Source organism: Mustela nigripes, chromosome 2, assembly GCF_022355385.1.
Source record: "Mustela nigripes isolate SB6536 chromosome 2, MUSNIG.SB6536, whole genome shotgun sequence".
NCBI classification, from domain to species: Eukaryota; Metazoa; Chordata; class Mammalia; order Carnivora; family Mustelidae; genus Mustela; species Mustela nigripes.
This window is the reverse complement of record NC_081558.1, coordinates 151,096,471-151,113,961: the sequence shown is the minus strand read 5'-3', so window position 1 is coordinate 151,113,961 and position 17,491 is coordinate 151,096,471. Positions and strand designations below refer to the sequence as shown.

General features: G+C 42.3%; 1 protein-coding gene across 10 annotated transcripts in view; it reads right to left on the bottom strand.

Annotated features, from left to right (window-relative positions):
- Positions 1-1,245: 1,245 nt before the first annotated feature.
- TFDP2 (transcription factor Dp-2) overlaps positions 1,246-17,491 on the bottom strand; it is a 177,794-nt gene continuing 161,548 nt past the window's right edge. For all 10 annotated transcript variants that reach the window (XM_059391822.1, XM_059391824.1, XM_059391823.1 and 7 more), the window contains 4 exons: positions 16,202-16,353; positions 12,378-12,544; positions 8,160-8,265; positions 1,246-7,944 (listed from right to left, as the gene is read on the bottom strand). In XM_059391822.1, the coding sequence (XP_059247805.1) occupies positions 7,761-7,944; positions 8,160-8,265; positions 12,378-12,544; positions 16,202-16,353 (609 nt within the window). In that variant the 3' untranslated portion in view covers positions 1,246-7,760. The remainder of the gene's footprint in view (positions 7,945-8,159; positions 8,266-12,377; positions 12,545-16,201; positions 16,354-17,491) is intronic.

Genomic DNA, 17,491 nt, shown 5'->3' with positions numbered 1-17,491 from the left:
TGAAGTAAGCAACTCCTAGAGTCTGCAGACATCTTCCCTGTCAGCAGTGTGGAAGATGGCTACCCACGACATTCCCCACTGTCCTTCACAACATCCCTCATGGGGCTGCAGGAGCTAAAGCACTCTCTCATGGCCAAATGATCCAGTCCTGACACATAACCAAATGGCTCCAAAAAGTGGCTACAAGGGGGGAAAAGGAGCAGAGGGCAAAGCAGCTGGGGCTCACTCCAGTAAGGCCCTGAGACAAAGAAGTGGGCACTGGCTCCCCATTTCAACACTGGGTGTCCCACGCCACCATCATTCCTTGATATACTAAACTCAGGTAACAATCTTTACAGGAAGTGACCTTCCTTTCTGGGCATGAACATTCAAGGGAGAGCTTCCCTAATCATTTCCTAGTGTCTCTTCAAGCCCTGGCACCTCTGTCTGGCCCCCAAATTGCTCCGAACCCTTCTGCACCTTCTTCTTATCCATGTGCCCATCAAGTCCGTCCTCTGCTTAGCTTGTAGGAACATAGCAGACAGCCATTACCAGGAGCTCCTGCTTCTCCCTGAAGCAGCCAGAGGTTGCCTGAACAGGTGCAGAGGGGCTACAGTCCCTGAGGCCAGAAACCTTGAAATTCTGCTTGAGACTTGGGAACATCACATTTTGTATTCCTCACCTCAGCTGTTCTGGGTGCTCCTGGTTTGGTATAAAGGGAAGTGAAAAAAGCATCTTCCCTTAAAAAACTGCATTTAGGTCAATCATTTCTGGGACTGTGAAGACACGATTCATTATGCTATAATCTTCTCAAGTAACCTTAAAAAGATGTAAAATCCTAGGTCTGTAAGACAGAAAACCTTTAAAGCAACTGACATATTTCCACCATAGGTGGGACAGGTGGCATGTGTGTACTGGGGGGTACTCTTGGGACCACCGCCTGTAGAGTGGGGGAAGCAGGATGGGGCAGTAGGGGAAAGCTGAACCACGATGCAGTTGTTAGAGGGAACTGCCCAGTTCCATGAGGAATTCTGAAACTGGATGGCACTTCAGATACCCCAGATTGCAGAAAGGAAGCTGGGCTTTTGTACCCTCACTGGCTGCTTGTGGGCATAGTTGCAGGGAAAGCAGTTCTCTGCTGAGGGCAATTCCTGGGGTGGGGGGGGGGCACAAAGAATGGAGTGTCCTGGTCCTAAAGGAGGGAGGGCAGAGCATACCACAATACCCTCTTACCCGCTATCGGCCCACTAATAATGAGAGACCAACATTATTTAAATTATTTATTTTTTCTATAATACATCTCATTCAAATCATAGAATAGTCTGATCCTTTTTTTCCTCAAGCACAAGTTACACTCATCTCAGATGTTTTTTCTTTCCTTCTTTTAAGCTTACAGGATGGATAAAGATACACTTTAATAGACAAAAACCATCACTCAGAGTTTATTACAAATACAACTTCCCAGGGAGGCCCACTGCTAGCACTTCGGAGCATCTGGGGTGGGTCCTGGGGATGCAACATTTTAGAACTCTCCTCGTTAATTCTGCCGCAGGTGGTCCTTGAACCATCCTTAGAGGAACACTGCTTAGAACTTGTTATCTATTGGAAGCAATTTCAGGAAATCCAGGAATAATTAAGTATACAGAAATAGCTCTTCTATAAAATTTCCATATAAAAATAACGGTATTTATTTACAAAGTTTGAGATGCTATAAAATAATACATCATATTAGGTTAGGTACTTCAATCTAATAGTCTACGTTAGGCAAATCAGATGTGGTGTCTGCATCTTCCCCTGACTTCTCTCGTTTAAACTGTTTAAAGCATGTGGCACCACAATGTTTCCTTCATGCAGAAAAAAAGCAGATTATATTTTCTGGAAACCAAACCCAACAGCACATGATCGGAATAAAGCATCTCCAAAGGAAAAGGTGAACAAACTTGTGGTTTTGCCTCAGAGCCTCTCTTCTGTCTCAAAGTCAAGTGTGGTGGTGGTAAACAAAACACCTCAAGGAACTCCCAGTACCAGATCATGGTCCTAAGAGCTCAGGCCCGCGGAGCAGCTGCCAGTGAGCTTGGGCCGGTTGCTAATGAAAGGTGGAACCTGCCATTGTGCTGCTAGGAGGAACAGAACTGCAATGTGCTCAGAGAAGTCTTCAAACTGTGGTCTGAAAAAAAAAACGCTGACCCACTATGAACAAACAAAACAAAACAAAACATCAGGCCATTTGTTACTAGGTGGTGCCTGGCATGCGGAAGATGATGTATGATTAGTGACATGGGGAGTCTGAAGTGACAAAGGGTTTTTAACCCCAAACATGATCTGGGGGGAGTTTCCTTGTTGAGACAGAACAGACAGAAACAAGCTAATGTGGTACAGAAAGATCTACTAATAAACCAGCCTCTTCAGCCTCCTATCAATGACCAACATGCAGGGCAGTCTTTGCTCATGGAGGAAGGAGTTTCTTCCCAGGTGTGAGGTCTAAAACTGGGGTCTCCCAGGTGGAGAGGGGCCCAAAGCTGACACCATAGCCTCATGGTGGGGACTCAGGAGTGGAGTTCCACTTGTGCTCCTTGGCTGTGAAGCACTTGGTGCGACAGAGGACTGATACTTATTCAGAGCTGTTTGGAAGGACTGTAGTGAGGGGACGGTTTTCAGAAGGCCCTGTGGCCCTCACAGGAAGAAATTCTGGGTTGTGGTACAAACTCGGCCAGACAGGCCGAGGGATATTAGGCAGGTCAAGCTCTCAGCTTGTTTCTCTCTCTCTCTCTCGCTTTTTAAATTTTTAAATAATTTATATAACAGAGAGATCAAAAGTAGGCAGAGAGGCAGGCAGAGAGAGAGAGAGAAGAGGAAGCAGGCTCCCTGCTGAGCAGAGAGCCTGATGCAGGGCTCAATCCCAGAACCCTGAGACCATGACCTGAGCCGAAGGCAGAGGCTTAACCCACTGAGTCACCCAGGCGCCCCTCTCAGCTTGTTTCTCAATGAATGGGGTGGAAGAGATGCTCCCTTTCTCTCTGAGACCCTGGGTGGAGAAAAGGTGAGTCCTGCCCGTTTCATCTATGCTGGCTTCCAACACAGCTCTAAGCAGGGAGGCCCAAAGTCCAGTCTGTTGGACCAGCAAGGGTCAAGACAACACTGGATTCTAGAGTCCTTTTTGAAAAGCAAAGGCCGTATAAGAATGACACAGGATTTCACCTTGACTGAGGAAGAGCTGCACAGAATGCACGTATGAAAAGAACACACTGTTTGCTGTCTTCAGTACTATCACGCATGGCTGTCTGCTACCATTTATGCTTCTGTATGCATCAGACATACCCACGGCATAACTGGAGGGTCAGAGTTGCACGTCCACCACTTTTTCTTCTTTAGCATAGTGTGAATGTAGACATATGTGGGGGAACTGGATCTCAAAAGTTACGTAAGCATAACTGTTCAGAGATACCTTGAAGGGGCTAATTCCTGAGAAATGTTATCATTATGTGGGCATTTACATTTTTCTTAAAAAGGAAAGATCTTAAGCAAATATCAGGCTTTTCTCTTTTAAGTAATAGTGTGGCTTACCTGAAGCTTTAACTGCCAGCTGTGATTTAGAGGGCGGGGAGGCACACTCCTGAGGCAGGCGGCACAGTGCAGGCCCCAGGCACTCTTGTGGGTCTCCCATAAACACAAACTCAGGACTGGCAGTGCCCACAGACTGCTGCCATGGGTCATGAAAATGCGGAGTCTATTTGTGAAAATATCCTGGGGGAGTCTTTAGCTCCACTAAGGCCAATCCACACGCAGAGTAAAAGATTATCTTTTATGTATCTAATATAAAAAGTAGATCTTTATGTATCTAACCACTTGAAAAATTAGAAGAAAACACCTAGAAAAGTGACTACTTTTCTATGATATAGGTTCCACTGCAAGGTGATGAAGCTAATAATGAGAATGTCATGGGTTAGTTAGAATCTTCTCTTGGTTTATGGATACTGCTGGTAGCTAAATTCGTTTTTCTTTTGAATCTTAAAAATTCCTTAATAAACTCCAAAATGTATGCTTAAAAAGTGCATTTTACGGGACAGAGTGGTTCGGCAAGTCTTTCATTGTCTGATCCAGGACAAATGTCACTTTCTCGGGGTGGGGGGGTGCCTTCCCTGGCCACCTCAGCCAAAGTCGCCTTCCCCCCACCATCTTATTTACCCTGTCATTTTCCCCCTTAGCACTGATCATTCTCAATGTTTTCTGTTTCTTATTCACTCAAATACCTATTGAAGGATTAAATCTTTACATTCACTGTCCAACACCCACTCCATACTTACCACTAAGGAGGTACAATCTTAACACCTACATCCCAGATCTACTGGGGAGACACACTTTGTTCATATGCCTGAGGAGAGGGAGCTGGATAGGGCCCTTAAAGTGAACCACTGATCAAGTTAAACAGCCCCCTCCCCCCAACTCTCTCTCTGAGTGTGGTTATGAGACAAACAGCTTTGGCCGCTCCCTCCCTTCCTTTGTAACCCTACCCCCAAGAACACCCACCGCCACTGCGTCCCCAGGGCCCAAGTTACATACATGGAGCAACTCTGCTGACCCAAGTAACCAAGAGTTGTGGTTTTAGCGAACAGCCAGCCCAGTGATAGATGTCTGCAAGTTTGTGAAACATCCCCATTTTAACAATCTGATAGGAGCTATTTTGCATTTGAGGACTGACCCTGGCTTTATTTTTCAAATATGGTAGGGTGTGGTTACAACTGCAAATTCTGCCAGTGAGGGGAGTTCTCCTCTTTCCTCCTGCTACAATGGCCGAAACTCCCACCACTCCTACAAAGAAGTAAATTGTGGCAAACCAAATATGTGGTCATCATCTGTCATGTTGTCCAGGGCCAGTGTCAGCACCCTCTTTCCTGCCCGCTCCATAGCGCCCTCTGTGGTCATAAGGCACAATTCACATCAGCACTTACTAGAGCTGTTCTCATGCCCTTGTCATCGTGAAAGGATGAAGTAGATGAGACAGATTCATGGGGTGGGGGGTAGGGGAGCTTGGGCAGGTGCCTGGGGGCCGGAATCACTGCCGTGGACTCTGGCAGTATTACCCTCCCAGTGTGAGGGCCAGCTGGGGCAGGTCTGCTGCCCCCCCTGCGTAAGTGCTAAAGGGAGCATGAATACACTGACCAGATGACATGATGCACTTCAAAGGGTCACAGCTGAACTGACCCTCGAGGAGGAAAAAGGCCTCTCAAACTCCCCGAAAAGCAGAGTGGGATGAGCACCTTCTGGGAGCGGTGTCTGTATGTGCAGGTAACCCCAAGGGCTATGCTATGAAGAATCCTGGATGTTGTGACCCTAATTTCCCAACATTTTGTTACTTCGACTTCTATATGCAATTGTGACTGAGTGTTGAAGTTTTAAAAAATCTCTTTAGGGGAGATACAGAAGAATAAAAGAATTTATCTTTCTAAACATCTCAACTTAGTTTTCTGCTCAGGTAAGGCTTTATATGAGCGACATGTACTGGTGACCACGGTGACTCCAACAGATGTCCTCAGCAGGAAGCCAAATACATTGCTGAGGGACGGAGACCATTTCCCACCAAATACCACATGCACATGCTGAGAGGGCCAGTGACGGGGCACCGGTTACGTTAGGAGTCTTTGGTTGCTTTTAAAAAAACAAACCTGTGTTTTATCAGTTTACAACACTATAGCAGCAGAGAGAGAGCGAGAGAGCGAGAGAGAGAGAGAGAATAGAGAAGGGGGTGGTGTCCCAAGAGCTCCAACAAGGACTCTGCTATTTGGTGAAGGAATGGTTATGGTTAATCTAACTGTACAAATGTTGAAGTTCAGGTCTTGGAACCTGTATAAAAGATTCTGAAGACTAAAGAGCTAGCAGTGCCCACCCCCCTCAAGTATAGGGATGTGGGTGGTTAAGGTTGGAGTTAGTAAAGGAGGTGGCAGTTTGGCAGGAAACTCAGTTTTACTCAGCTTTTAGCTGATGATCTTCGAGTCAGAAATGTCTTAGAAGCGCTCGGAGCCCCACTGCAGTCTCTGCGGTCCTCCGGGCTCCGGCCATCCACCCAGCCTCGGAGCTGTGCCCCTGCACTCAGGCAGAGATGGAATTCTCTAAGAACTGCCTCCACCTCGCTGCCCCCTTGATCACTCCAAGTCTGCACTATGGCTTCTTTCTGACAGAATGAGTGCTGTCTCAAAGGAACTTAAAGTTGTGTGTTCTCATGTATTAGTTTTCACAGCCTTAGTAAAAATTTTAGGTTAGCCATATCTTTCACCTCTGGCTCACTGGAAGCAGAGTGAAAAAGATATCAGAAGGCATCCATACTTCCCCCATGGATTTAGAAAAGCACCAATCTGGGACAAGCCTGTGCTGGGCCCAAAGGTGCTAGATTAATCTAGTGGCAAATCCAGATGATTCGAGTCAAAGGGTTATTTTCCATTATTATTTGCTCCTTCTGAAGGCCTTACTGTGAAATTAGATTGGGGTTTGGCCACGCTGGCAGATATCCCCATGCTCTCTTGTTCGGAGGAGCAGGAACTGTGACTACACCAGTGTAGTGTTCCCAGTGGCATCTTTGGCTATGGAACAACATACTGTTTACTGCACAATATGAAACAGATCCAAGCGTTTGGAGTGATCAATATTCTTCCGTGTTTCTGTGAAACACTGAATAGCAGATTAATTTGAAATGCAGTTTAGCCAGGAATAAGCCAAATACGGTAATTTCAATAAACGAAAATGTACAAAAGGTGACATGTACAGGAAAACATTGCTGTCCATATTCTTGAAGTAGACTTTTCTTTTAAGACAAAAGTAATGACATTTGGTTCATTTTCACAAATTGCACACGGAGTAAAATCATACAAGCACTGTAGGGAACTCTAAGCAAGCAGTTCAGTCACAGGAATTTGTTTCTCGGTTCTGTTTTAAATGAAAAAGCTATATGAAATGCATAGCTTTGATTAAAACTACAGATACAATTTCCTTCTCTGTAAAATTCCAGATTTCAAATGCTGGCAAAGGCAGTGCTGGCAAAGTATTTAATGCACATGGAAACACTATTCTATTTTGGCTTCCAGAAGTAGCCCTAGAAAATTCTATGCACCAACGCATTGGCTAATAATGATCGTTTCAGTTTTACTATAAATTATTCTAAATGTCACTTAAGTACTTAAGAATTAGCGCTTGCTCCTTTCTAGAAGCTGTCTAAGGCAGCTGATGCACCAAGCACCTCAACTAGACTTCCAACTAGTTCAGCAGTTCAATCTAAACTCCTTAGACCACAAGGATTGCTGTCTACACCCCTCGCTGTACAACTCATCCTCACTGGATCCTCTCATGGTCACTTCTGCTTGTAAAAAGCAGCCCAGTCGAGGAAGAAAGACATGACAAACGTGATGTCACTGGCTATTCGCTACAGCAATCTTGATTCTAAGGAGGGTTACGTGGGTGTGGGGGAACACAAGGATCCCAACTCATGGAAGATAAATGAGCTTCATTCATGCTGCCAATTCTTTAGGGACTGTCCCCTCTATCACCTCAGAAAACCGCTTTGTTTGCGGTGTGATCCATGGCTCTGTCATTCAGAGTTTTCATTCATGCTATGTTAACTTTCATCTCAATCATCTCAGCCTTCAGATAATTTGCTTATTGTGTTTCCCTAGTTTTCACTGAACACACAGTGCAAACAAAGGCAAAGACTGAAGCAATCATTTCAAAAACAAGAGCTCACACTAAAAACACACATGAGCATCAAATATTAAAATGTGGGTTTTCTCCTGTCTTTATTCTGGGGAGGAGGAATCCTCCTCGTCATCTTCCTCATCTTCGTCGTTGAATGAACAGGGGGTCTCGCCTCGCGACTCAGAGCAGTGAGAGGCCGCACTGCTGGACTGGTGACTGTTTGGGGCAAGGAACTGCCCAGTTGCTAAGGCCACTTCAGCATCCAAGCACAACCCTTGGTTTACACTAGCAAATAATTAAAAACACACAAGTTCATTAACGTGGTCAATGTTTTAAGCTTTGTAAAATGTAGGACTAAAAACACGGGAGAGGAGGTACCACTGGGGCACTCTGCCCGAACCCGCTGCAGAAAGACCTGTGCCGGCAATGACACCTGGCTCTTCCCACGGAGGTGCTCAGGGCTTCACCGCTTCTCTTTCTAACCCAGAAAAAATACATACCTTGATTGTGACAAGGTGGCACCAGTGGTCAGGTCTAAATTTGAAACTGATTGAGTAGAGTTCAAAAGTAATCCCTGATTTAACCAGGAAGGTCCTGTGGAGATATCTGTAGGGAGAAACAGAAACAGAAGATGTCGGTCCACTGTAAGTTGAAGAAAGCACAGATGAGTAAGGGCATGAGCCTGATCTAAATTACAGCTGGGTGAGGGGCGTCTGAGGGGCTCAGTCGGTGAAGTGGCTGCCTTTGGCTCAGGTTGTGATCACAGGGTCCTGGGACAGAGCCCCGCATCAGGTTCTCTGTTCAGCAGAAGCCTGCTGCCCCTCTCCTTCCACTGATCCCCAGCTTGTGCGCTCTCTCAAATAAATAATAGCTTTAAAAATAATCAGAGCTAGGTAAATCTCCTGCTCTGGGGATAATCCACATTTCTTCAGCTTGGAAAAAGGAAATCTCTAGGACATAAGAATAGGAAAAAAAAAAATGGGAAGGCAGACTACAGTGAGGAAGAATTCTAATTAAACCAATCACAGACTTCCACTTCTTTCTCTTAATTAAGACCTTGAGACAGCTGAGAGCCCAGTGATTGCTGCACTATTCTTGGACACCTGCTGTCTTCACCACCAAAGACTCTGACTAGTGTTAAAAGCTAACGCCAGGAGGGGGTAAAAAGAAAGTGAAATCAGAAACAGGTTAGAAGGACAGGGGTGCCTGAGTGGGTCACTCAGTTAAGTGTCTGGCTGACTCTTGATTTCAGTTTAGGCTGTGATCTCAGGGTTGAGATGGAGCCCTGCATTAGGTTTCACACTGGGTATGGTGCCTGCTTTGGTTTCTCTCTCTCCCTCTCCCCACCTTCTGGGGGAAAAAAAATGACAAGAAACAGGTAAGGAGGTTAGACACATTTTTACTAAAACTCCCACTGCACCATCTTTTCATGTGCCATCAAAAGAACTCAGTGCTATTACTCATCAAAGATACAGTCTTTTCCCTGGTATCCTTTGCTCTGTAACTCAAACTAGCCCTTATTTTAAAAGGTCATATGCAGTCACATTTCTAATGAAGGTGAGACACGCATTACACTGTTTTAGTCTGCATAAAATATTTTGGGTGTATAACCTTGTAATCTTATTTTCTATGTATATATCATATTTCTCCAATCATAACCATGATAAATTCTTATTATAATTTTATTAGTTTCATACTGGTCTCATATTTAGCTCAAAGAAGACAGTGAGTAGAACATGTAAGATCTAAATGTTACTGAATGAATGAGTATAGTCTCTTTCACATTAAGTTTACAAAAGAGGTAAAAGAAATGATAGAAATGTATGCCTAAAAAGAAATTCTTTGACTTACATTACAAAATAAGACCATATATATACTCAAAAAGTGCAATTTAGTAATGAGCCTTTATTACAGCTAATCAAAATAGTTTTGTAATTACTGTGCCAAAAAAAAGGAACCCCAAAAAACTCCCAGAACTATATGTACTAGGATTAAATACTCTGCTATTAGTACAGTCTGACCAAGTGAGAAGCTTCCTATGTAGAAAAAAAGGAAACTAAATGATTTCATTAATTTTAAAATGGCCTTGTGAACCCTGTTCTTTATAGGCTAGCTAAGACAGCTGTGGAAAAAAAGAACTTCAATTCTAAGAAGAATAGCAGACTTTAACTACATTAAATAAGAACAAGCCTGTGCAAGATGAAATTAAAGCCAGAATCCTGTGGTGAATATTAATTAGTATATATGGAAACTTTCTGTCAGAACACAGCTATTTACTTGTTTGTGAGCGTGACACAGTAAATTTTCCTTTTCACAATGGCTTTGAAAAGCCTACATTTCTTTTGCATTATCATAAGATCCACACAATAGCTCTCACAATCTAACTCAAGAGCCATTCTGTCCCTTTGCACATTAAAGGCACAAATTTCTTCTTTTAAAGTAACCAGAAAGTCTATGTCCCAGGCTGCAAATGAGGTCACAAAGAGATCAAAACCATAGAGCCTGCCTGATTGCCCTGAACCTTTTCACTGAGAATAAGCTAAAATAAAGTTCTGGTGATTTATTGAGTAAGCCCTTTATTCAGCCCCTGCTGGACTGCCACTATGTCTGCGCTGCTTAAGAAAACAGCGGGGCCTGCTCGGGGACAGAGTGGGGAGAAGGGAGCGTGGGGGGCGAAAAGAGGGGGCAAGCTGGCTAAAGGACAAGAAGGGGTCACACCTGCAGCAGGTGGATGGTGCTAGTTTAAGAACCAAATCCAACAGAAACCAAATCTCAATTAACAAACTTGTGTTTTGACCAGAGGGCCAAAACCATAGAGCAAAATAAAATAAGGACAAGGGGCACCTGGCTGGCTCACTGGCAGAACATGAAACTTGATCTCTGGGTTGTAGTCCCCAAGGTGGGTGTAGAGATTACTTAAAAAATAAAATCTTTAAAAAAAAAAATGAGAACTACCTCTTTGCTCATATTTGATTTATTATACCTTAGAACTAATAGTACAGTGCCTTCAGAAAAGTGATGTGAAATTCTAGGTGGTGATATTTATAAATCAAGGAAACTTGAAAAAGCAAAGGTAAAAAGCATTATTTATGCCTCCAAATTATATGTACAGAATATACACAGTCTTGAGAAATGAGACAATCATAAAGATTTCTGAATCAGAAAAAAAAATCTGAATTCTACAACATGCAAAACATACTATCTTTGTTTTCAAGTATACTCAGTATATTCTTAAAAATCACAATAAAAAGACAACCTGATGCAAAAATGTGCAAAGGATCTGAATAGATATCTCTGCAAGGAAGATCTACAAGTGACCAATAAGCACACAAAAAGACGCTTAGCACACTAGTCATTAGGAAAATGCAAAATAAAACCACAGTAAAATACTACCTCGCATCTACAAGAATAGGTTATAATAAAAAGGATGGACAGTAATAATTACTGAGAAGGATGTGGACAACCCAGAGCCCTCATACACTGCTGGTAGGATTGTAAAATGGTACAAATGCTTTTGGAGAATAGAGTTACTCAACAGCTCTCTCTCTATTCAAGAGAATAGAATTGGAGTTACTCAAAATGTGAAATACAGAGTTGCCATTTGACCAAGAAATTGCACCTCTAGGTATACAACCGGAAGTGACAACTTAGGATCACACGGAAACATGTACAAGAATGTTTATAGCAGCATCATTCGTAATAGCCCCGAAGTAGAAACAATCCAAATGTCTACCAACTAATGAATGGGTAGATGAAATGTGCTACTATTCACACGATGGCAATAAAAAGGGATGAAGTACCAAGGCTACGGCATGGATGAACCTTGAAAACCTCATGCTAAGTGAAAGACATCTGTCACAAAGGCTGCTAGTGCATGATTCCATCTACAGGAAATGTCCGGAATGGACAAATCCAGTGGCAAAGCAGATTACTGGTTGCCTAAGGCTGGGAGGAATGGGGGAACAGGGAGTGACTGCTAATGTATATGGGGTTTCTTTCTGAAATGATAAAAATAAAAATGTTGTAGAATTAGTGATGATTGCACAACCTTATGAATATACTAAGTCCCATTGAACTATACATACCATAAAATGGTGAATTTTATGGTATGTGAATGAAATCTTAATTAAAAAAAAATGAGGATGCCATTTCACATCCACCTGATTTGGGAAAAATAGAGTATTTCCAACCTGCAGGTGAGAATGTAACTTGTGAAATCAAATTAAAAAGCTCTGGCTTTATCATAAGTGAAGCTGCAGCCCCCCCCCACCCCCCTCGGGGACCCAGCTGTCTCATGCCACACACCAGCACGTGGGGCACTATGGTATCATCACAGAAATGTTCAAAGTAGCACTGTTTTTCATATTAAGGAACTGGAAACAAAACTTAAAGGTTCATCATCAGTAAAATGAATAGTGATATAATCATATAATGGAGTTCTATACAGTGGTAAAAATGTATGAATTACACCTACATTAAATCATGTGGATGGGTGAAAAGATCATGTTGAGTGGAAAAATCCGTTATCACTAAAGAATGTATCACTAGGAGTCCATTTATATAGAGGTCAGCAATAAGTAAAATGAAACAAGAAACTGTTCCCAGTTTACTGTATTTGTGTTTGTATCTCTAAAGAAAAGCAAGCGATGATAAATGAGAAATTCAAGGGAATGGTCACATTTAAAGGGGACAGAATGGGAAAGCATTCGTTAACATACCTGTGATATAACCTTCTAAGGCCTTTGGCACCAGCGATTTAGCAAGTTTCAGATCCTCCAGAGAGCATTTGCCCGACTCCAGGCCAAAGGACATTCCCATCCGCTTCAGTACTTCTATGTCATCATGGATCTCAAAGGTGTTGTCAAAATTAAAAAGATATTCAAACCTGCATCAGAAAACAAAGTTAGTACGGGGCTTCAGTGGGATAGGGAAGGGCTGCGTAGTGTGGTACTCTGTACATTACATAAAAAAATGAGGGCCTACGTTCAGCTGTACTACTGGAAACTGCTACTGTCATTCCGCTGTGTTCAGGGGAATGACATCTCAAATAAGCCACTTTCCCAATTAAAACAGTTTTCCTATGACAGGAAATAGGAGTCCATAAACTTCAGCCCTCATTAAGCTGTTACAAACAGGGGACAACTTTGGTGTAAAGCCAATACTTTTCAAGCTTTGTCACAAAAGTCAAATTATTAAGAAAGCCCTTTCAGTTTAATATATGACAACCCTATTCTGAGTTGGCCTATTAGGTTTGAGGGAAAAACCCCATTTTGGATGCTTGCTTAATGTTCCTGAATCAAGTGTTAACTAAAGCATACTTTAGATAAGCAATAAATGCATGACTTTTCACAAATGAACCAAAATTCAGATCCTGTCTTAAGAGCCTAAGAAGTGAAACAACTTAAAGAAAAAGTGCCACATAAATGTATAGAACATTTCCAAATGCTCCTGAAAAATACCAAATCAGGGATGCCTGAGTAGCTCCGTCGGTTAAATGGCTGCCTTCAGCTCAGGTTATGATCCCAGGGTTCTGGGATGGAGTCTAGCATCCAGCCTTTTGCTTAGCAGGGAGCCTGCTTCTCCTATCTGCTGCTCCCCCTGCTTGTGCTCTCTCTCTTGAGCAAATAAAGAAAACCTTAAACAAGGAAAGTACCAAATCAGGATGCCCAGATGCCCAACACCTCAAAAAAGGTGAATACAGGGGCGCCTGGGTGGCTTAGTCATTAAGCATATGCCTTTGGCTCAGGTCATGATCCCAGGGTCCTGGGCTCAAGCCCCGCATTGGGCTCCCTGCTCAGTGGGGAGCCAGCTTCTCCTTCTCTCTCTGCCTGCCACACTGCCTACTTGTGCTCTCTCTCTCTGCCAAATAAATAAAATCTGGAAAAAAAAAAAAAAAAGTAAATATAGGAAAGCATAGTCTTTTTGATTCTTAGGCTAGACCCTGGGGCACCTTCACCCACAGGCCTCAGTCCTATGGAGACGGAGTGCAGTGAGTATTCTGGCACAGTGGTGGGTTTATATTGTCATGAAATTCTTACTAAAGTCATGAGGAGGTAAAATTATTCTGAACTATAATAAATCTGAATAAAGGACATTAACAAATTTTCAGGGGAAAAAAATGCCTGTCACAGGGATGATTCCTGGCATATGTTAAAAGCAGATGGTTCTGTAAATTTAATTCCCATTGTGAAAAAGCCTCCAGGCTAATTAAGGGGAAAAGATTGCATCACCAAAGTAACTGAAAGACAAGGCTTTAGGACCTACCTTGCAACAAGCTTCTACAAGCTGCTCATAGCCTCCTTCCTTTCACTCAGAGGAGGGCCAGGAAAGGGCATGAGTCAGTAAACCACCGAGGGATAGAAACCTCACCAAGGCCCCAGCCTGGGATGAACAGAATCCATAATTCCCTTAGGTCAATGGTTCCCAGATTCTCTTGCTACTCTTTTTTAGACTTAGAACACTAAGTGATGAAGAGAATTTAATAATCCCTTACAAAACAAGAGGCTAACTGGAGAGAGAAACTAGAATTCTAAGTCTGCTTCTCCTGTTAGTGTGTTAAAAATTTTCTAGGATTCTCAGTTTTATGAGAATATATGTTAACAGTCCCTATAGATGTAGGTTTTTGTGAAGATTTTGCAACTGTGTGAATAGTAATACAGATACATACCATTATTGACCACAGGGCTGGGTCCTTTAAGAACTGATCTGTAACTTTTGAAAACCAGCAAGTTAAATACTGTAATTCTCGCTTTTGTAAGAGGAAGCAACCAGATCTCAGAAAGGTTAAGACACTATGTTGCTAGCAGACAGAATGAAAAATGAATCTTCTGACTTCATACTATTTTTCCTTGTGTCTATAGTCTTAATTATCAAACACTTTTGAAATTCCTGCTCACTGTTTTTCTTTTGGCACCTTCTTATTTAAGTGACCTAGAATCTCTGTATGCAATCAAGATAAACAGGGGAAGCAACACCACCTAAGACAACAATGGGAAAAACAAGGGAAGGCAAAGCCCCAGGGCAATGCTGTAGCTGCAAGGAGACCACAGGCCTGGACTATGCCAGTGGGACTGATGTAATTACTGGGCCTCTTTCGCTTTCAAATGAATCCCAATTTGGTCAATAGATTATATGCTGACTCCTTATAACAGCAGCTATATTTGTAGAGTGCTTGTCTTGGGTCAGACCCTTTAAAGACATAATGGTATTTAAGCCTCACAAGGCTAGGATGTGATAGAGGCCTTGGAATCATGCCCTTTTGTTCTTTAAAAAATGCTTTGAAGCAGCTAAATGGAGGAGTCACAATCCACACTTGGGTCTGTCTCACTCCACAACCCTACTTCCTTAACTATCTCAGGACACAGGTCATGGCCTGAAGACCACTACTGTTCTCATGAAGGGTAAAGTTACAAATTACAAATTACAATTAATCCTTAGCAGTATCTTTAAAACTGCTACTTTTCACTTGCTATCATAAATATCATCATCAACTTTAGTTAAAATGTGAAAAAAATCTCAGTGGGAATGTAAATTGGTACAGCCACCATGGAAAACAGTATGGCGGTTCCTCAAAAAAACAAAAACAAAAACAAAACACAAACCAAAACCAAAACAAAACAAAACACAAACTACCATGTGATTCAGCAATCTCACTTGTGGGTATCTATCTGAAGGAAACAGAATCACTATTTCACAAAGAAAACTGCACCGCCGTGTTCACTGCAGCATTATTTACAATAGCCAAGATAAACAACCTGACTGTCCACTGAAATATGAATGGATAAAGAAAATGTGGTATATGTGTGTGCACACACGTTTGTGCATAAGTGGAATATTTGGCCATAAAAAAGAAGGAAATTCTGACATTTGCAGCAGCATGGGTGGACCTTGAGGGCATTATGCTAACTGAAATAAATTAAAGACAAATACTGTATGATTTCACTTATATGTAGAATCTAAAAAAAAAAAAAATGAACTCATAGATGCAGAGAACAGACTGGTGGTTGCCAGAGGTGGAGGTGTTGAAGGTTATCAAAAGGTATAAACTTCTAGTTATAAAGTAAGTAAGAAAAAAAGCAAGCAGAGAATGTATCTAGCATTTTCCTCTCCATTCATTAATAAAGAGAAGCATACTCAACTCAGATAGAGCAAAACAAAGAAACAATTGCCTTAATGCCACATGCTAACCTAAAATATTTCCACACTAAACCATGGAAGCGAATCACCAGTGAATCCACCTTATCCCAGGCTCTCACTGATGGTCAACTTTAAGGCAGTTACTTGCCCAGGGTTACCACATAACATGTACATACACGTGCACCTTGGCTAGGGTCTAGGGCCACAATGCATATAGGACAGTGCCAGGCACAAGACAGGGGCTGAGAGGGTGAGTGATGAAGAATGCACTAGTAGATGGCAGCACTCCATGTCTGCACCCCAGGGAGGTCAGCCTCAGAGGGTTCGGATAATGAAGGACACCCTTCTTTATGCTGTGAATGATAAGAATGTGTTTCTGGGAGGCCAGCCCTAGTTCTCCACTCACTTGTCACTGGAGATGCTGCAATCTATGACTGTTTTTCTGCTTGTATTGATGATTATAAATGGCAGCTGAATGGTGGAGTTCAGAGCTGGAGGACCCTGGTTCTGCTGTTCATTTTGCCGATTTCTCTGAACCAGGTTTTTGAAAGCGATTTGCTGTAATGATCAAGAAAAAGAATATCGTCATTTAATGTGGATAAGGGAGTTGGGATTCAATGAATTATAATAAATACATTCAAGAAATAGTATTAGAGAATTAGAAATTAGAGAGTTTAAATACTATCAGAAGCCTTAAATACTATTAAATAGTATTAATAATATTAGAAATTAGAGATATTAAAGAGGCTGTCTACCTATAACTTAACGAAAATGAAATACTTAGGAAAAAAGATTTGAATGATCTAACTCAGATACATTTCAAGGGAAAACACATACTTTTAAATGATGTCTAACATCATCCTAATGTAAATTATGGGGCCTATGGCTTCCGTCATCCACAGACAGGATCTTACAAATCAGCAAGAGCCCAGAAGCCAATGCAACTCTAAGATTCTTAGAGTGACAAGGAGAAAGTGATACCAAGAGAACTTGTATTTTCCACTTATCTAATAGATTCTTGGGAGTTGGGGGTTACATACACCTTTTAATCTGTCTAGTTCAGGGATATGCAAACTTTATAAAGTCACAGAATCCTTTCTTCAAATGAAATCTATGGACAACTACGTAAAACAGATGAAAGTAGCATTGCTATGGCTGGTGGCAGAGGGGGAGGGGGTCCAGAGCCCAACGGCTCTGTCCTCACTCACCAGAGTTTCTAGGGCACCTACACAGAATTCCTGCATCCACAGGGTACAGCTGGACTCTGGCCTGACCCACCCTTCACCTGACATCTTTCAGACAAGAAACTGAGGGCTGGCACTTATAAAATAGATCAAGGCCTAATCCTGATACTGAGTCTTGCTGCTACTTTTAGTTCTAACCATTATTTGCAAGTCAAAGAAGTGATTGCTCACGCCCTTTTAATAAGGCAAATGTACCAGAGAAATCCACAGCAAGAAAGACTATGCAATTCAACTTATTTATCTACTCATGAAACAGAATGGTTTTTATTTTTTATTTTTTTATTTTTTAAAAAAGATTTTATTTATTTATTTTACAGAGAGAGAGAGAGATCACAACTAGGCAGAGAGGCAGAGAGAGGGGGAAGCAGGCTCCCCGCTGAGCAGAGAGCCCCATGTGGGGCTTGATCCCAGGACCCTGGGATCATGACCTGAGCTGAAGGCAGAGGCTTTAA